This window comes from Hippocampus bargibanti, linkage group LG09 (genome assembly GCF_051943395.1).
Source record: "Hippocampus bargibanti isolate YZ-2025 linkage group LG09, ASM5194339v1, whole genome shotgun sequence".
In the NCBI taxonomy this organism is placed as follows: domain Eukaryota; kingdom Metazoa; phylum Chordata; class Actinopteri; order Syngnathiformes; family Syngnathidae; genus Hippocampus; species Hippocampus bargibanti.
The window spans coordinates 1,024,232-1,044,620 of record NC_142742.1 but is presented as its reverse complement, the minus strand read 5'-3'; the positions used below and the strand labels follow the sequence as shown (position 1 = coordinate 1,044,620).

Here is a 20,389-nt window from a genome sequence, read left to right as displayed (position 1 = left end):
ATAATAAATGTGCTATTGTATTGTAATTAAAGAAATGAACTGTACTGGAAAATAAAGTCATTTTATTTCCTTTTGTGATGGTCGTTGGTATGCTTTATGCATAAAGTGTCTCAAGGAGCTCTGGGTTGTACATCTTGGAAGTTGTGACGTTATCGTTAGCTAAAGCGTTCGTAAGCCGAGGTATCAGTGTACATTATAAAAGGACAGGAAAAAAAAAACATACCTCCCATATTTTCAATGCCGTTCTCAATTGTTTCTAGGACCTTGGGGAAAAAAATGTATGGGTGAGCGAAAAATGTATTTTGACCTTTTTATTTTCAAAATAAATATAAGACTGACTTTGAGTTGTCCGGAGGCGACCAAGCCGCCAAGTTCACAGAGGCCATCTTGGGCTCGGTTCATGTAGTTGAGCACCATGAATCTTTCTCTGGTGATGTTCTTCCTGCGCAGGTTCTCCTGCGTTTCCTGGCTGAGGGGCGGCGGGTACGGCACGTCGTCGTTGTACTGCGAGATCTGACCGCAGAGGATCACGTGACCGCCCTTGTTCATCTGAGGGCCAATAAAACCAAAGCAGCTAAGTGCCACTGACCACTCAAAACTAGTTCAAGGAAATGTATTAGTATTATTATTTAAAATCCACAGTTAGCATTAGCTTATCCGCAATAGCATCACTAACCTGCGCAATGACAGCGTCACTGACGTCTCCTCCCACGTTGTCAAAGTAGACGTCGATGCCGTCGGGGCACTTTTCCCGCAGCCTCGCGGCGACGTCTTGCAAACGGTAGTTGATGGCCCCCGAAAAGCCCAAGCGTTCCACCAGCGCTTTGCATTTATCCTCGGAACCGCAGATCCCGACCACCCTGGAGAAGCCATTGCGTCAGATTGTCCGTCATTCATCAACTTGACGCGCATTTTTCGGAACCGCCATTTTTTTGGGTCATTTAATCTTGGCCTATATTTTTTTCATAGTCAAATTCACTGTACAATTTTTATGAATATGATATTCATTGTGAATAGTGTGTTGCAGCTAATTGCGGTAACACGCATAAAGAAGGTGTACGTTGACACCAATTCCCAGCGGACAAATCAGCCCATTTCCAACGGAGCTTGTGCGCCATCTTGTGCATTTTCTGGGACGCTACATTGGAGTCCAGACGGCTCCAATTGATCAGGAAGGACTTCTTGAATCGATGTCAAACATTTATGCTTTCCTCTTCAGAACTATTTGAATCATATTCATAACTGGATGAGTAACCAAATCAGAACTCTCTGTCGCCATTGTTTTGATTCTGGAGCAAGGCAGAGTGTGACCAATAGTGACATCACGTTAAAAGGGGGCGGGACTTCCTGAATCTGCCCAGTTTCAAGCTCATTTTGTGGGAGTTTTGGGACACGTTAAGTCATTTTTATTGTTTTTGCATTTGACTAAAAATATCAGCCTGCGTGTTTTGGGTATTTTAGATTAAAAAAAATGTTTACAAAAAATGTTTTTCAGATGTCAGTTAGGAAACCAAAAAATGGTGTCGGTTGTCCTTTAAAGTAAGTTTTCGATAAACACCTGGAGCAACCGTCCAATCGTCCAATCTGACCAGCCACAGAGCCGCAGGCGCCGGCGGCGCCGCTAACCACCATCGTCTGATTGGCTCCTCGGATCACGTGACCCTTCTCTCTCACGCCCAGCAGCGCCGTGAGGCCCGTCATGCCCACCGCGCCGAGGAAGTAGGACAGGTGGCCGTCCACCAGTGACGGATTCACCTGGATTCAGAAAGAAAGAACGGTGATCATAAGAATCAGAATCAGAATCAGAATCATCTTTATTGCCAAGTATGTAGAACACACAAGGAATTTGTTTCCGGTAGAACACGCTGCACTAGTATCGTTGTCAAAAAAAAAAAAAAAAAAAAAAAAAAAAGTGTCATAATTGAGTCAAATTACTCTGAATGTTTTGTTGTAAATTTGTAATAATTCACAAATGGCCTAAAATTGATCATTTTTAAAACAATACATATATTTAACCTTTTCTAGGATGCTTCCTTTCACCACGGCGTGAGTCTGCCACGGCCAAGTGAAGGAGGCGACCACGTCGCCGTCTCGATAGGCGTTGTGGCGACTGGACTGGACTACGCCGACCCCGCCGCCGTCCAAGCTTTCCGATAACTTCCACGGCGTCAGATACTCCACACCGCTGTCTTCGTTCATCCTGCATCTCTGCGTTGTAGAGGTTACATGTTAGATGTTGATTAGTCGTTGCACAGAGTCAACAACTGTGGAACCTCAGGTTAAAAATTCCATTTCATTCAATGACTCGTTTGCAAACCAAAGCAATGTTTCTCATTGAAGTAAATGTAAATGCAAATAATTCGTTCCAGCTCAAAATCTCTTTGTTTTAATTGTTGTTGGGTGAAAAAAATCTATTCGACTTTAGCTACAGTAAGCTAAAAAATCGTAATGTTTCCTATTTAATAAACGTGTTAAATCAGTACCATGTAAGGGTCAACTGAAAGGTAAAGCGTCCGAACCAGGACCTCCTCCTCCTCCAAAACAAGGGCTATTGTTGTCTCCTCAAGACGGAAATTTCCAGGATCTGGCACCCGATTTGAGCCTCAAAAAACATTTTAAAAATTAAAACCCTCCCCACCAACTAATTGAACGTTTCCGCAACTAAAAGACAAAGTGTAAAGTACCTGGTCTGGAGTTGAGGACGACTTTCTTCACTAGCATCCTTGACAAATCGTACACCAAAACAACAGCACTGAATCGGTGTCCTCGTACAAAGTTCAAGGTGAGATGATAATCCACTCAGACTTCCGGTTTCACTGGCGTCGAGTCAATGCCTGTCAATAACCGTTTTAATATGAGTTTTATAAAACAACGAACCGCTTGAAACAAACGACAAGTCTCTGAAATGTAAAAAAAAGTTCAGATCAAAACAATATCACTGACATTTTCGGTTGTTTTTTTTTAAACACGGGATAGAGTGCGACGGCAACCTGCGACAAGGCGTGAACCTTCTTATAACGTGTTCATCTTTGCACGCAAGCGACGTCCACCACGGGTAACTGCTCGGCCAGCATGAATAATTTTGCTCGGTTTCGATGTTTGTGGGCTTGTTGTTCATCGTTTCGCCCACGTTACTCCTCCCAAAACAAATTCTGCATGCTTGGCTTTAATAACTACCGACCTGTTACCAGATGTGACTTTTATAACCGGCAAACATCTCCGTTGTCGCATGAAAAATGCAACGCTCGCTCAATAACTTTAGAAGTGAGTGACGCCTTGTGGAGGAATTTGTCATGGCAGGTTGCAGTTGAGCAGCTGTAAAAACATTGTGGAATGTTGCTGAGCAAAGTCATGGAAGAATCCACACAAAGTGAATGTAAGTACCGCGTGTTTTTGAAACGTGTATGTGTGTAGCTGACTTGAAGCTGCTAGCCTCAAGTGAGCGGCTAAAACGAGCCTTGTACGCGCATGCGCAGTGACACAAACGCTGACTCAAGTGACGTCTTGTGAAACAATGTATGACGACATATTATAGTTAAGGAACTTTGGCACACGTTGTGGGGGGGGGGGGGGAGGTACAAATGCAGTACAGGACAGCATGTTTTTGTATTTATAAAACCAAGATGGAGGACACTGATTTGCTGTGGGAAAGCCGAAAGTAAAAGATCCATTCATCCCCCCCGAATCCGCTTCATCCTCACAAGGGTCACTAGACTCAAATGGCCAATCAAAATGTGCATACGGAATAACATAGAAATGTAAACAAAGGCGTCACAAAAATATAATGATGGAATTCATTAGGCCGATTCGTATCATTTGTAAACTGCGTCCTCCCGAGGCCGAAATTGTAGGCCACATTATGTAACTTCCCGTGCGCGACTCATGTCTAAATTTGCGGCCTTCAAATCTGGCCTTCGTTTCCATGGAGACGGGCGCTGGACGATGGCTGTTTCGCAGCAATATTTTGTAGCATCCATGACTTTGCTCTTCTTCCGCCACTTTAACGTCTCTTCGGCTAGCCGGCAACTCGCGCAGGCTAACGACGGCCGAGTGCAAGGCGGTTAATTTTGCAAAGGATTGGAATATTGTCAAAATTAAGACCACTGTTATCTTTTTTTGTTATTGTTTGTTTTTACTATTATCTTTTTGGGGGGAAAATTTTGTTGTTCGAGGGGCCAGAATAGTCACGCAATAAAAGTGAAAACATAGCGAAATTTTGGCAACACCGTTGCTCCTACTACTGTCCACATTTGTGAACATAAAGAACAACATTTTCAAAATAAAAGCCAGACTCAACTATGAGGTCCAGGCCTGATATGGCGCTATATAAACCAATACAGTATTTTCTGGACTATAAAGTGCACCTTCAAACAAATGACATAATTAAAAATGTTTCCATACATCAGGTGCACCGCATTATAAGAGGCAGCTAATACATAGCTAGCCAGATAGCCAGACAGCTAATGGATAGCCAGCTAGACAGCTAGCTAGATTGCCATCTAGATAACCAGACAGCTAAGGGATAGCTAGGTAGATATACAGCGAGATAGCCAGCTGATACGTAGCTAGCCAGATAGCCAGACAGCTAATGGATAGCATATTATAAAATGTTTTGCATACATATATGCAATACATACCGGGAATAACTCAAATAGCTCAAGTTAGCTAGCTAGCTAATAGATAACTAATAGATAGCTAGCTGGCTAGTTAGACAGCTAATAGATCGCAAATATGCAAATAGCTAGCTAGCCTTTTTCCAGCTTCAGCTGTTGTTAAAGCAAGTATGCATTGCATTGTATTTTGGACATCCGCCCCCATTTCAAACTCATGACTTTGCTGCTGTGAAATGTCCATTTGTCCACTGCGAGATGAATAAAGGCACATCCAATCCAAAACGAGTGAACCTACCGCCACGGTGGTATTACGGAGTGAAAAAAAATGAATCTTCACGACCACGTTCCCCCTCTCTCTCTCTCTCGCTCGCTCGTGTGTGTCGGAATTTCCCGTAAGGCTTTTTGTGACCTGCTCGCACGGTAAATGGCTTTGTCACACCGGAAATGCCCTAATAAGGGCAACGGAAAACGAAAAGGGGCGGGGCCAAGAAGCTTGTCACGAGACAAGCAGCCAGTCAGATAGATCGTGGTGTTATCCGGGTGTTTTTTATTTTTATTTTTATCTTTCTTACTTCGGTCTTAATCGCGATGACGACAATAGCCACTTTAGCACGTTAGGCTAGCGGTGTTTTTTAGCCAGCATCGACTTGGAACTCCGCCTCTTGTCAACGCGGAGAGGACAGGCGGGAGGGGGGGGTGGAGTGAGGTCAGCAGCCGCCTAGCATGAGTCAATCTCGGGCAAAGCGACGCTGCAGTCATCGCCGCTTCGGTTCTGCCTGCACGGTGCGGACGAACCGAGCGTCGCCGTCGCCGTCCACGTCGTCGGGACGACCTTTGAACGACGCCTACGCGTAAGTACGACGTTGTAGTCGTGCGTTTGTGCGTTTGTGCGTGTGTCCATCTTGTCGTTCGTCGTCTTGGAAGTTGTGCACATGTGACAGTCGCCTTGTTGACAAGCGCATTGTTATGGTTGGCTGTGGTTGATGGATAATCCCCCCTTCCCCTCCCACATCACCCCCCCTCTCGTTTTTTGTTGTTGTTGTGGCGACCACGACACCGAGCTGGCGTGGGGGGGGGGGGGGGTGGTCCACGTTCTTTGCAGACCACGGGTGCAAAACTAGGTCTTCTGACGACGAACGTCGTCTTTTTTCCGCCTCTTTTTCTCATCTATTTATTTGTTTAGCACGGTGGTAAAGCGGTGAGCGGGACTGCGTCGCAACCCCGAGGTTGCAATTTACAGTTTTCCCCCATGTGGAGTTGAGCTTGTTCTCACTGTCACAGCGCCCATTCACTTCATGCGACCATTCCCGGGTTTGCCTCACCCGAGACTTGAATGAGGGTAAGCGCTTGGAATTGATGGCCTTATTTTGATGGGATTTTTAATTGGTGCGGCGGCTAGCAAAACTTCTCCCCACGTGAATCAAAGTGAATCGGGCCACTGGTACACATTTCCAAAATACATATGACGCAATCATCACATTCCTGTTTTTTGGTCTGCGCATTTTTCATATTTGGAGTATGCGCCGCTTAAATCGAGCACGTGAGTTTACACCCAGTTGCTTTGGGCAATCCGCTCGTCTGCATTTTTGTCAACATAGTTCATTATTTTAGAATAATAATTATCATCCATTTCATTTTTAAGCACCTTTCAAAACTCGAGGCCACTTTACAGTCATAGGATCAGTTTTTTTCTATGGGTGAGCCACCCGGAAATAACTCAAATAGATAGAAAGCTAGTTAGCTAATAGCTAACCAGCCAGCGAGATAGCTAGACAGCTAATAGATAGCTAAATAGCTAATAGATAGCTTGCTATAAAGACGGCCAGCCAGCTAATAGGTAGCTAATAATAATAATAATAATAATAATAATAATAATAATACATTTCATTTATCCCCAAGTAGGCCTACGTACGTGATTCTAGATTTTGTTAAGTACAGTCAAACCTATGTTTTCGACCACCGTCCGTTCCGGAAACCTGTTTGAAAACCAAAACAGCATTTCTCATTATAATCAATAGGAAAATTTGTAATCTGTCCCGTCCATCTATTTATTTATTTATTTATTTAATTTATTTATTTATTTAGTATGATATTGAACCCCACCCCCCGCGCACCGAGCTAGCTAGCGTGCAGGATCCCGACAGCTGCGGTGAATCTATTTTAAGCCCCCCCTCCCCTGAGGAAAGGGTGACAATTGCCAGGCAATTTGTCAGATTTGTCAGCAGGTGCCACCCAACTTTTTTTTTGCGTCGTCCGTGCTGGTTAAATCCAAAATTCAACTTTTATTCGGAACTGGACAGGAGATGTGAAAGTTACACTTTGGTATTTATGATGGATAAAGTTGTGTGTGCATGTGTGTGTGTATTTTCTATGCTATGCTATGATATTATGTTCTATTATATTTTTTATGATATGATATGATATTAAATGACATTATATTATATTATATTATATTATATTATATTATATTATATTATATTATATTATATTATATTATATTATATTATATTACATTATATTGTATTATATTTTATTGTATTTTATTATGTATTGTATTGTGTGTATATATGAATTTCTTGTAGTGTCAAAAAAAATAAAAAATACAAGAAAATATAGAAAAACAATTGTAAACATCTCTAAAAAAATCTATAAATCTATTAAATTATAGAATAGTATATTGTCTTATATTATGATATACGATATTATATCTTTCTACATTAAATTATGTTATGCTATATTATATGTATTTACATAATTCTATTATTGAGTTGCTTCAAACGAGAACATTTCATTTTTGTCCAGCCAAACAAAAATAAATGTGTGGGGAGTATGCAAATTAATCCCCAGATTTGATTTGTTTTTATTTGAAAAGCGCTTATAAATTAAATGGATTATTAGTAGTATTATTATTAGTATTATTATTAGTATTATTATTTCATTTGCGAGCTATTTGCTATCTATTAGCTCTGGCTGGGTAGCTAGCTATCTGACTGGCTATCTAGCTTGCTATCTATTCACTATCTAGCTGCCTGGCTATCTAGCTAGGTATCTGTTGGCTATCGATTGACTAGCTAGCTAGCTTTCTATCTATTTGAGTTACTTCGGGGTTGCGTGAATTATTATTATTATTATTATTGACCAAGCAATGGCTTTTATTCAGTTGCCGATCATGACTTGCACTTTCACGAGGGGGCCTTTCTGTTCGAGGTCCCCCCCAAAGACTTCCTAACTTGTGGCTAGCTAACCGCTTTACTCGCACATTATGAAATCAGATTTGATGAGATCTTCCTTTGTTTTTTTCACAGGTTGTCACTCATGAATGAGGAAGGACAAATACAAGCTCCAACCGGGAAGAGGAACTTGACCTGGATGCAGTTCTCCTCCCGTTTGTGCTTGTGTGACCCCGTCAAGGGAAAGAACAATTAAAGGGACCCAAAAGACCCCCCCCCCCACTTGCCCCCCTCCGCGGATTTTTCATGCTGACCATGAGCCTTCCAGTCCAGCAGAAAGCCGGCGCGGCGAAACGAACGGGCAAACGCATCACGTTTTTTTCCGACCCCACCGGCGCCGTGAATGTGAACGAAGCCCCTCCCCCCGCAGAGGCGTCCTACTACCTCCAGGGCGGCGCCGGCGAACCCGGGAAAGCGGGGGCCCCCGATCCGGAGGGCCAACGCGTGTACCTCAACTCGGTGATCTTCAGCCCCGACAAGGGCGACCAGAACCGGGGGAGTCACTATCGGCAAACGCTGCCCATGAAGTGGCCCCGCCAGGAGCCCAAAATGGCCCCCTGGGGCCCCCCGGCCGACTGGGGTCCGACTTTTGCCGACTACTTGAGCGACGGCGGGAACCGGCAGCTGCGAGAAAGCGGAGACGAGCAAGCGGCCGACTTGTACCGCCACGCCGCGAAGCCGGGGGGCCTGGATTGGGAGCGGGGGTCCCAATCCCGGGCTTTTCAGGAGACCCTGAAACCGGGGGCGCTGAACAGCGCGTCCCACCCGGCGGGGAATTCGGTCCTGCAGCCCTTTCGGTTGGCGTTCGGGCAACCTCGCCAGCACCTGCCCGCCTACTACCAAAGCTTCCGGGGCGACGCCCGCTTACCAAACCCCCCCAACTACTCTGCCGAGGCCAACCCCCCTCGGCAGGAACAGCATCCAACGCAACTGGACTACTACCCGCCCCTAGAACCGCTCATCCGGGACATCACCCCGGAAGCGCTTCCCTCCGCCCTACCCGAGCCCCCGTCGGAGACGCAGAATCCCCGTAGGTCGCGTCGGCTCTCCGAGGAAGGCGGGGCGCCGTCGGACCGCAACCCCCCCTTTCCGGGCGAGCGCCCCCCGCAGAACGGTGACGCCGAGGTTGCGACCGCCCCGACGGGGGTCATCCAGAGCGCGCCGCGGCGGAAGCGACGCGTGTCGCAGGAAGTCAATTTGGAAACTCTGGCGCAGAAGGCGTCCGAGATGGAGACGCTGCCGTCGCAGGACGTCGAGGTACGTCCAGCGCACTTCCTGAGCACCGGTTTTGTTTTTATTTTCCAGTAGGTGGTTTAAAAGTTGTTGTTTGCGTTTTTATTCATTTACTTGTGATTTGTTTTCATTAATTGAGCTTATTGTTGAAAATTAGACAATCCCAGCCAAATGTGGTGTCCAAACTATAACCCGGGGGCCATTTGTGGCCCACCATCCGTTTTCAATGGTCCATAAACATGACCCCCCCCCCCCCAAAAAAAAAAAAAAAACTTAAAATGTCATTTGAACCGCTCCTTTGCCGGATTCTAAGAGCCAAATGAAAACAAAATCTGCGGTTGTTACGAATGCCGTCGCGACGGTTATGCTGCAGAGTCATGCGCACGCATGGCGATTGCGCAACAAGTTGCTCAACAACAACTGAGTCAGTGGGACTCGCCTGGCCTACATTTGCCTTGCTGACATCTCGGCCAGGCAAAGCGTCTGTTTGCTCGCACGCTCGCACGCTCGCACGCTCGCACTTCACCCCCTCCAAGCAGTCATAGAGACTCCAGCCCTCAGCTGCCTTCCCGTCTTCCCACTCCAGCGCACGCAAACACACTCGCGCGCTCTCTTCACGCTGCACTCGGCAAAATTGAAGACATAAATCGATACGTAAATAAGCAGATACGTGAAAAACGAAGATCTAAATCAAGCAATAAATAAAAAAAATAACGTTGAAAAAGTGAAAAAGGAATAAATACATGGGTAAATAAACAAATGAATAAATAAATGAATGAATGAATGAAGAACTAAAAATAATAATAAAATGGACAAATAGATATGTGAAAAATATGATATAAAAAATAAATATGAAATAATATGAAAATAAATAAATAATATGATATGATATATATAAATATGATGAGATATGTGTCTCTCTGTGTCTTTGTTCTGTCATATTGTCTCTATGCTGTCATATTTGTTATTTAGTTTTTTTTTTGTTATTTTGACTTCAAGATGGCGCCGCGAGAGTGGCTGCCTTAAATCAAGCAGCTCATGGATGAATAAATAAATAAAATAAAGTTGAAAAACAGATAAGTGAAAAAGGAATAAATACATGGGTAAATAAACAAATGAATAAATAAATGAATGAATGAAGAACTAAAAATAATAATAAAATGGACAAATAAATAGATATGTGAAAGACGAATAAATAAATCAATCAATAAATGGGTTAATAAATAAATACATACATAAGTATCAATGAATGAATAAATATATAGTTTAAAAATAGATAAGTGAAAAATGAATAAATGGGTGAATAAATGAATGAATGAATAAATAACTGAATAAATAAATAGATATGTGAAAAACGAATAAATCAATCAATGAACGAATGAATACATAAATTGGATGAATAAATGGATACGTGAAAAATGAAGAAAATAAATAAATAAATACATGAATGAATGGCTAAGATAAAAATTATTAAATAAATACATGAATAAATGAATGGGTAAGTAAGTAAAATGAATGAATTTATAAATAAATGGAAAGTGAATAAATAAATGAATGGTCAAATAAATAAATGGATAAACAGAGAAATAAATAAACAACTGAATAAATAAATACTGATAAATAGAGAAAGAAAGAAATAAACAAACAAATATATATATATATATATATATATATATATGAATAAATGAACACTGAACTACAGTGAAATGTGTCAATAATAATAATAGTTATTTATTAATTATTATTATTATTATTATTTGATTGATAAGCACCTTTCAAAACTGTCAAGGATGCTTGACAGTCATAAAAATCCTCTTGTAATTTCTGTTGATCTCGACTGGTTCATCCCCCCCCCCCCCCCCATTCTCTGCTTTTTGTTTTCAGGAGCTGCAGAGGTCATGGGGTCACTCCCATCCGGGCGACTCTGTCCTGAAGCCTCCGCGGGACGACGGCCTGCTGCCGCTCGTCATCCCCGTTTCGGTGCCAGTGCGCCGCCTGGAGCTTTCCTCGTCCGCCGCCGCCCCATCGACATGCGGCTGGTTGCCCCCGCCGAGACCCCCCGACCTGCCGGAGATGGCCGGCGCAGAGCGCAAGCCGTCTGTCATCGTCAAACGGCGCCGCTCGCTGAAGAATTCGCCAACCCTGGCCTCGGTAAAAAAACGCATCATGGGACTTTAAAGTGACCTTGAGAGTTTTGAAAGGTGCTTAGAAATGATATGGATGATTATTATTATTATTATTATTATTATTATTATTATTATACTCTCCTTTTCCTTTCGGCTTTTCCCTTCAGCTGAAAGGCGCTTAGAAATGCAATGTATTATTATTATTATTACTATTATTATTATTATTATTATTATTATTATTATTATTATTATTATTATTATTATTTTTGCTATTTTTACTATTATTATTATTATGATGATGATGATTCTGATTTTTGTATTGATGTCAGTGACACATTTCTGCTGCGCCCCGGCAGAACGGCGATGACTCGCGAAGGGACGACGACGACGACGCGAAAAAGCAAAAGCGGCGCCCCCGCCCCGAGCCCCTTTTCATCCCGCCCCCGAAGCCGGGCGGCCCGTCGGCGCCGGGCGCCGTCTACTCGGCCGTCACGCCGTACCAGAGCCACCTGCGCTCGCCCGTCCGGCTGGCCGACAACCCGCTGGCCGTGCCGCCCTACACGCCGCCGCCCATCCTCAGCCCCGTGCGCGAGGGCTCCGGGCTCTACTTCGCCACCTTCCTGTCTTCGGCGGCGGCGACGGCGCCGTCCGTCACGCCCAAATCGGCCTCACGCAACCTGCTACGCTCAAGTAAGTCACACCGACGGGCAAACGTCACACATTTCAAGCCTAAAGTCTTTTTTTTTTAAACCTTTGTTTGAAAATTGTAGCAATAGCATGCATACAAATGTGTAAGCTCTCAGTCGTACAGGAGTGGTCCATCGATGAGAAGGTTTCTTCAGCCGTCATCTGTACAAATTTGAAGGTTTCGGACGTTTCGCCTCCTATCCCTAATATTAGGGATATATAAATGGGGCCGATACAACCAGTCAGACTTTAGTTCGCTGACGAAGCCTCTTGGATAGGAGGCGAAACGTCCGAAACCTTCACTTTTGTACAGATGACGGCTGAAGAAACCTTCTCATCAATAGCATGCATACAAAATGCTAACCTTAAACGAGACGTTTTTTAATTTTTTTAAACAAATGCAGCATTAAAATTCTATCCCGGGTTGCAAAACACATTTGAAACCGTAACCCTGACTTCAAATATGACTAAAATGTATTTATTTATTTATTTATTCGTTTATTTGTTTGTATCGTTCCCAGGTAGCTGCGACATGACTCCTCCGATTTTGTCCGCAGTGAGTGAGCCTACGCCGGTCAGCATTGAGCCGTGAGTGTTTTCCTCATTTCTGTAGAAGTACAAACACACACACACATTCCTGTTTCAATGGTTTTCGTGAGGTCCGGATAACTCCAGATAAGGAGTGAGGACCACCGTTGCTGAACTAGTGTTCCATTTGAAGACTAAATGTCACCCCGTTTCCCACTTCAACTTGTTTAAAAACAAAAAAATAAAAAGTGGACTTGAAACTGAAATAACAGCAGGAGGGAGGTTTCTGAATGGGTACATTCAAAGTCCTAACCCCTGTAGTGAATTTGGTTAAAATATCGTTTTACTTTTTGTGGTATGAACTTTTTCCTCTCATTAACCACGCACACACACACACACACACACGCACACACACACACACACACACACACACACACACACACACATAAACACACACAGTGAGTAAAAAGTGTGTGTATCCAAGTGAAATGAAAATACACACCAAAAAATCATTTGGGGTGAATTTGTGAGGACCTCTCTGAAACTTTAACAGATGCGTATATAGACCCTCTAGAACCCTTTAGAATGAAAAACTTGTGAGGACGGCCAGAAGGTCCTCACTTGTCAAAAATGTCCTCACTGCGTATGGTATAAAATGTTAGTGGTCCTCACAAGACTAGTCATACAAACACACAAATTCTGAAAAACATCCTTTCGCTTTTATAACACGGCAGTAAAATGGCACAAACAGAGCTGGTAAAAAAAATCTTCTTTCCCATTCGCTTCGTTCCCTCATAACTTTGCTGCTGTGTTACTTCCGGGTAGAGTAAACGCTGGCGCGAATGGCTACCGCTGCTCACACAAAAAAAAAAAAAAAATCATGTGACTGTAAAGTGTCCTTGAGAGTTTTGAAAGGCGCTTAGAAATTAAATGTATTATTATTTTTTATTATTATTATAATTGATGGAATGGAGTGGGTGGAGTAAGGAGGGAGTTACTGTTTGGACGGAGAGTCACCTTCCATAAGCTGGCTGCTTTTCATGAATCAAATAAAATAAAGTAAAAACCCTCAAGGTCAGCATTCACTACGGAGTCACCAACTCCATTTTTTGTTCTTCAATGTGATTTTTTTCCCATCGATCCAAAGTAATCCCGTTTCCGCGCCGCCTCCCCCAGCCGCATCAACATGGGGTCGCGGTACCAAGCCGAAGTGCCGGACCTGAGGCCTCGCTCCCTGGTGGAGCAGGACCCCCACGGGGCCGAGCTGCTCTGGGCTCCCCTGACGCAACTGGAGGACAAGGCCGACTACCACAAAAGAGGTACGTAGAGCCCCTCCCCCACCCAAAAAAAAAAAACACCCGACGAGTCCACGCGTGACGTGTCCGTGTCCATTTCTGCGTCAGTGAAAGACCTGATGCACCTGGCATGTTCCAGCGCTTTGTGCGGCGGGGGCAGCAATCAGGAGCTGGCCCACCATTGTCTGCACCGGAGCAACGGTGACATCATGGTGAGCCACGTGCACGTGCGAACCAACCGCAACCTCGCCTCGAAAATTTCACACATTTATTCGAAAATTGAAAATATGACAGAGTGCCATTCCCGAATGTTTGTTTTTTTTTTTATTCTTGGGTGCTGATAAAGCGCTGCCGTATTTTGGACATCTGCCCCCATTTCAAGCTCAGATAACTCCAGATCCATATAATTTAGGAATTAACTCATTTTTTTTCTGATGAAAGAAGACAGTAAGGTTTGTAACGCTGCATTGAATGTTGATCTAGTCCTTAAACTCAATATTCTGTGAGTCCTGGAATTTGAGTGACAATGACAAAAACCCTGGCACTGGACTGGACACGTTTTTGTCTGGCAGTGAATGAGTTAATCGACTAAAATAATTGTTCTCTTGTCTCCTGTTGTTGTTTTTTTTGCAGGCTGCTTTATCCCTGCTCATGCTGAGCAATCCCGTCTTTCCAAAGTCCCGGTCGTTGTCCGACTACCACTACTCAGGTTTGTCATTGACTCCATTAGCCGCCGTATCCCTCCACCGAGCCCAACTAATAAAAAAATGAAAAAGATTGTAAATAAATAATGTTTATAAATAATAATGGTTGATCCTAGACACCCCAGATGACAGGAGGTTTCAGTGTTTTCAAAAGAGTGGTGGTGGTGGTGGGGCGCGTTAGCCTAGCATGGCTATGTCACTGCTCAGATGCTAACCGGATGCTAACTGGATGCTAATTATTTTCTGCCGTCCTCTCAGGGTCTGACAGTTGGTCTGCGGCCGAGCGGCGCCACTTCAACAAAGGCATGGCCGCCCACAAGAAGGATTTCTTCATGGTGCAGAAACAGGCGAGTGCGCAAACGGAACAATTCGCTCGGGATGAATTAGCGAGATCGTTGGCTAGCTAGCTATTAGCGATCGAATAAACAGGAAGTCTGCCAATTGTGTTTGAAGTGGCCATTTTGACTCTGTTTTTTTATTCAGATAAAAACAAAGTCTCATATTATCATGCCAGAAAAGATTTTTGGGGGAATATTACAAAAATATAAATATAGATGTACAATAAATGTATTTTGGGTCTTTCCGCAGGTGAGCACCAAAACGGTAGCGCAGTGCGTGGAGTTTTACTACTCATACAAAAAGCACGTCAAAGTGGGCCGAAATGGGACGCTGATCTACGGCGAGGCGTCGCCTCCGCCCGGCGGAGGACCCCCCCGGGATGACCACACCAATCCAAAGAAGGTCCTTGTCACACGTGGCATTTAAAGGACAACCGACACCGCCGGACAAGTTGCGTCCATCGTTTGTAAAACACTTCAAATGACTTCTACTGAGCGCATTTGACAAAGATTCCACCGCATACAGTTATATTTGATCTCGTGCTGAATATTCAGGAAGTCTTGTTTTCCAGTTGGTGACGATCCCCTAAGTGACGTCACGGAGGGAACGCCCCTGACCGAGAAAGTGACACACAATGCATTTTGGGTACTTTTCCAACGGTGCTTGTGCGCCATCTTGTGCATTTTCTGGGACGCTACAGTGGAGTCCAGACGGCTGAAATTGATACGGAAGGACTTCTTTAATCGATGTCAAACATTTATGCTTTCCTCTTCAGAACTATTTGAATCATATTCATAACTGGATGAGTAACAAGAAAGCATTTTCTCTGAATCTGAAGCCATTGTTTTGATTCTGGAGCAAGGCAGTTTGTGAAGGAGTATCTTGGCGTGACGTCACAAACAAGGGGGCAGGACTTTCTGAATCTGCCCAGTTTCGAGTTCATTTTGTGGCAGTTTTGGGACACTAAGTCATTTTTAATGGTGTTTTGCATTTGAGTAAAAATATCAGCCTATTTGAGATGCTATAAAACGTTTTTCTGATGTCAGTTAGGAAACCAAAAAATGGTGTCGCTTGTCCTTTAATTAAAACGGCCGAGAGGAATACGGCGTTCACCCAAATTCTTATTTTTATTTGTCGGCAGGTCTCTCATCGACTGCAGCAGCAGGAAGAAGCCGACAACAGGAAGTGGGAAGGCTCAGCTGACAGGAAACAACAAGTCGACCCTGCGCGCACGCTACCGTCGGCCGACACTGTAAGTCGAGCGGCGTCGGGAAACGCAATCATGCACAAATAAAAGAAGAAAATGACCCCTCGTTTATCCAACCGGGCCGTTTTGAGTAATGTCGCAATATTGACTCAAGGGAAATCAAATGATAAATTGATCAATTATTTTCCTCCCAAGAACAATATGACTCATTTTACCGTGTCATTAATTCACTATTTATTTATTTATTTATTTATTTATTTAAGTAATTATTTGTTCGCTTGTTTGTTTATTTATTTGTCAATTCCCTTATTTATTTATTTTTTTTGTTTATGTATTAGGATTTGTTTAGTTAGTTATTTATTTATATAGGTTTTTATGTATTAGTTTATTTGGACATTTATTTGTGGGTGTGTTTATTTATTTATTTATTTATTAGTTTTTTAGTTTTTAGTTTATTTCTTTATTTAGGTAGTTATTCATTTTGTTTGTTTGTTTATGTCTTTATTTATTTGTTTGTGTTTATTTATTGATATATATTTATTTATGTGCTTGTTTTTATTTGTTTTTTTTTATTTATTTATTCATTTTATGTTCATTCATTTATTTCTATTTAGTTACCCTTGTTTACCTATTTATTTATTTATTGGTTTATTTATTAATTTATCTGTTTTTATTTATTTATTTATTTATTTATTTGTTTGTTTTTATGTGTTTATTTGTTATCCGGAATGATTTTGAAATATTCCAGTCATGCAAAATGAATAAATAAATAAATTAATTAATTAATAAATAAATGAATAAATAAATTCAAAAGCTATCAACACAATGTTCAACGAAATATGCACGACCTGACTTAAGCCGTTTTTAATTGACTGCCGTGATGATGTTCCTTGCGCTTGCTGCCCCCTAGTGGACTGGCAGAAGCACTGTCACTTATTGCGTAACCTCACCACGTGCACTCTCTCTCTCTTTTGCCTGCAGACCACCGCGGAGGACGCCGTGACCAATCATGGGCCGACTCCTCCTCTTCCTGCTCCTCCTCCTTCTTACGTCATCGCACCCCGCAACAGAAGCGGCCCCTCAACGGGCAACAAGGGCGCCGGGGGCCCCGGGGGCCCCGAGGGCGAGTTCCCTTGCAAGAAATGCGGCAGGTTCGGCATGAACAAAAAAAACACGCCGTCAAATCATCACGTCAACTTTATGCAACGGTCTTATCATCGCAGACTGTATCCTAGCAACCGAGAAGCGGATCTCGTCGATAATCCATTTGCTATCTATTTGCTATGTATTAGCTAGCTACCTAGCTGGCTATCTATTTGCTATCTATTAGCTAGTTACTTGGCTGGCTATGTATTTGCTATCCATTTGCGATCTATTAGCTAGCTACCTAACAGGCTATCTATTTACTATATATTTGCTATCTAAATAGCTACCTACCTGGTTATCTATTTGCAATCCATTTGCTATCTATTAGCTAGCTACCTAACAGGCTATCTATTTGCTATATATTTGCTATCTAAATAGCTACCTACCTGGTTATCTATTTGCAATCCATTTGCTATCCATTTTCTATCTATTTGCTATCTATCGGCTAGCTACCTAGCTGGCTATCTATTAGCTAGCTACCTAGCTGGCTATCTATTTGCTATCTATTAGTTTTCTGGCTATCTGGATAGCTATGTAGCTTGCTATTTATTAGCTATATGGCTGTCTAGCTAGCTACCTAGATGGTTATCTATTTGCTATCTATTTGCTTTCTAGCTAGCTACTTAGATGGCTATCTATTTGCTATCCATTTGCTATGTGTTAGCTAGCTAAATGGATGGCTATCTATTTGCTATCTATTAGCTGTCTGGCTATCTAGATAGCTATGTAGCTTGCTATTTATTAGCTATAGGGCTGTCTAGCTAGCTAGCTAGCTGTGTAGCTGGCTATCTATTAGCTCTCTGTTAGCTATCTAGGTAGCTTTCTATCTATTTGAGTTACTTCCGGATTGAGTGAACGCTGGCGCGTGTGGCTGCCGCTGCTTTGACTGTAAAGTGAGCTTGAGAGTTTTGAAAGGCGCTTGTAAATCAAATGTATTCTTCTTCTTATTCTAAGCTAATTTGCGGCCGACGCCTCCCGCAGGGTGTTCTACAAGGTGAAAAGCCGCAGCGCTCACATGAAGAGCCACGCTGAGCGGGAGAAAAAAGCCGCCGCCCTCCGCCAAAAAGAGGCGGAGGAACGCGCCCGGGCCGCCCAAGCCCAATTCGTGGCCGCCCCCCGTCAACCCGTCGCCACGCGGCAGCCGGGCGGAGACAGCGAGGACAGCGAGGACGACGACACTTCGGACAGCGACGACGATGCCGACGACTGGCAGTGACGCGCACGCGCCTTCAGGGACGTGTGCGTGTGCGTGCGTGCGTGCGTGTGTGTGTGTGTGTGTGTTCTTTAAGCTCTGCAACCTCAACTCAAAAGCCATGCTGCTTTTTTTTCCCTACACCTGCGCAGCCACCACCAGCCCCCCCCTCCTCTTCGCGCCTTCCCATGACCTTTGACCTTTCCATAAACAGGCCGGGCTGTTGTTGCACCGTCGTTGCCGTCTTGTAAGAGTCAATCTTTGACAATCAAAACAAAAAAAATGTCGATATGCTGTACATATACAGGGTATTGTCATTCCCGCGTGGCTACTTTGTACTTCCTGTTGTGTTTATATTCTCATTGATCTTTTTTTCTTCTAATTTATTTATTTCAACCAATGGGATGGCTGATTTGTTGGTTACTGTAAAGAATTTCAAAGAGCACAAAACACATTTTCACTGGAGGCCATTTGTATAAGCTCGTATTCGTACAGGAGTGGTCCATCGATGAGAAGGTTTCTTCAACCGTCGTCTGTACTTCTTGGAAGGCTTCGGACGTTTCGCTTCTTATCCAAGAGGCTTCGTCAGCAAACTGAAATTTGCCGGTAGACTTTATCAACATCGCAGGGATAATACTAGCGGGCCTCAATCTGCAGTACATATGCACCTAAAAGCTAGCTACCACTCATTTGACGACGACGAGGTTAAAATCTTAGCGAAAGAAAATAGATGGTTTGAACGGAGAGTAAAAGACGCTATTTTCAGCAAAATCATTCACTAAATCGCCATGGTGGGGTGAGGTTCCATTTGGATCATTCCTACAATAGACTTCTTCGGCAACGTAGGCTTGGTTATGCTAATGAAGTGATACCAGTGCAAAAGGGGCAATCAGGCCAGTCGTAGACCCCATAATCAGGCAGAACAATAGAAGTAATCAATCAGGACAATAGAAGTCATCAGTGTAGCCTCAGGGAATAGTGCTCTGCTCCCCCCGACCTGGGAGCAGGGACCAATCATAGCAGAGTCTGGCATCTCCACATCTGAACAGTAGGGAGATATATATCGGGCCAAAGCTACCAGCAAATTTTAGTTCGCTGACGAAGCTTCTTGGATAAGAAGCGTGCGACACCTTCAAAGAAGTACAGATGACGGCTGAAGAAACCTCATCGATTTTCACTGGAGTTGTATTTTTTTTTTGGGGGGGGGGCTTCTCCAGACCCCCTGACCCCACCCCATACAAATTGTGTGGATGACCCCATCTACAGTATTTGTATAGTTTACACTATTTAAAATTTGCCTGGTTCATTGTCATGCTATTTATTTATTTTATTGTATTTGTTTTAAGGGGGGGGGGGTACAAAGGTTGTCCAGGTCCACTTGTTAGCCCAGCCAAACTTATTTTCCGGCCTTCACAGTAAAAAAAAATATTCCACCTCCTTATGAGGGTGTGTGGATGATGTAACAACTCGCTGGTTTGTTAATTCATCCATTATCCATACCGCATATATTAATTCATATTCATTTTTCCCCGTCTTATTTTATTTTACGCGGGGTGTACGACACCATACACATCCATAAGTTTCACTGTGAGGAGGGTTACTCAAAGTTAACAAAAAAAGACCTCTTGGCCCTAAATTCTGATTTTGTTGCTAAGGCAAATGTTTTTTTTTTTTATATTTTGATTTTTGGGGAAAAGATACCTTGAGACGGTTAAATCTCAGAATCTGACCTTGGCTCTATGCACAAACTGCGTTTTTTTGGTGTGTGTGTGTGCGCGTGTCAGATGACGCAAAACAGTAAAATGGAAGACTGTTCCTGTTTGATACGTGTAATTTATATTTCCTTCTTATTTTGATGGCTTGTTTTGAAATTCTTGCCGCAGACGCATTGTAAAATAATATTTAGCTAATGCTATATATTAAAAAAAGAAAAGGATGAATATGAGCGATGGGCGACGTTTGCATACTTTCTACACTATTTTCCTAAAAGGGGTTCATGATTGAATGACTGACGAAAGTGCTTTTTACGACCGTGTAAATTACTTGTTTCTGTTTTCTACCACGTTTTTTTTTTTGGGGGGGGGGTCAA

The 20,389-nt window shown here is 43.1% G+C and overlaps 2 protein-coding genes across 7 annotated transcripts in view; one reads left to right on the top strand and one right to left on the bottom strand.

The window, feature by feature from the left end:
• The window catches only part of ptgr2 (prostaglandin reductase 2), a 6,557-nt gene extending 1,517 nt beyond the window's left edge, over positions 1–5,040 (bottom strand). The window contains exons 1-8 of one of the 3 annotated variants that reach the window (XM_089004045.1): positions 4,909–5,040; positions 2,685–2,834; positions 2,484–2,602; positions 2,017–2,208; positions 1,559–1,755; positions 677–860; positions 340–549; positions 224–263 (exon numbers count right to left, since the gene is read on the bottom strand). In XM_089004045.1, the coding sequence (XP_088860171.1) occupies positions 224–263; positions 340–549; positions 677–860; positions 1,559–1,755; positions 2,017–2,208; positions 2,484–2,602; positions 2,685–2,721 (979 nt within the window). In that variant the 5' untranslated portion in view covers positions 2,722–2,834; positions 4,909–5,040. Of the gene's footprint in view, positions 1–223; positions 264–339; positions 550–676; positions 861–1,558; positions 1,756–2,016; positions 2,209–2,483; positions 2,603–2,684; positions 2,835–4,908 lie in introns of those variants that run through there. The other 2 variants (XM_089004046.1, XM_089004047.1) reach the window with 2 other exon arrangements.
• mideasb (mitotic deacetylase associated SANT domain protein b) lies at positions 3,018–20,389 on the top strand. Of its 4 annotated transcripts, XM_089004040.1 has the most exons (14): positions 5,196–5,464; positions 5,797–5,952; positions 7,919–9,100; positions 10,961–11,227; positions 11,559–11,892; positions 12,411–12,477; positions 13,594–13,736; positions 13,821–13,924; positions 14,346–14,421; positions 14,675–14,763; positions 15,005–15,157; positions 15,897–16,007; positions 16,944–17,113; positions 18,090–20,389. In XM_089004040.1, exons 3-14 carry the CDS (start codon positions 8,090–8,092, stop codon positions 18,322–18,324), a joined length of 2,760 nt encoding a protein of 919 aa, XP_088860166.1. In that variant the 5' UTR covers positions 5,196–5,464; positions 5,797–5,952; positions 7,919–8,089; the 3' UTR covers positions 18,325–20,389. The 4 variants fall into 4 exon arrangements, with proteins under 4 accessions (XP_088860165.1, XP_088860166.1, XP_088860164.1 ...); XM_089004039.1 differs by lacking the exons at positions 5,196–5,464; positions 5,797–5,952 and adding an exon at positions 3,018–3,376; XM_089004038.1 differs by lacking the exon at positions 5,797–5,952.

Excerpts from the sequence above, each read along its gene's own strand:
- mideasb (XM_089004039.1), top strand. The coding sequence starts at position 8,090 with ATGCTGACCATGAGCCTTCCAGTCCAGCAGAAAGCCGGCGCGGCGAAA. Across the intron at positions 11,228-11,558 it reads ATTCGCCAACCCTGGCCTCG|AACGGCGATGACTCGCGAAG; the intron begins GTAAAAAAACGC and ends GCGCCCCGGCAG. Across the intron at positions 16,008-16,943 it reads CGCTACCGTCGGCCGACACT|ACCACCGCGGAGGACGCCGT; the intron begins GTAAGTCGAGCG and ends TTTTGCCTGCAG.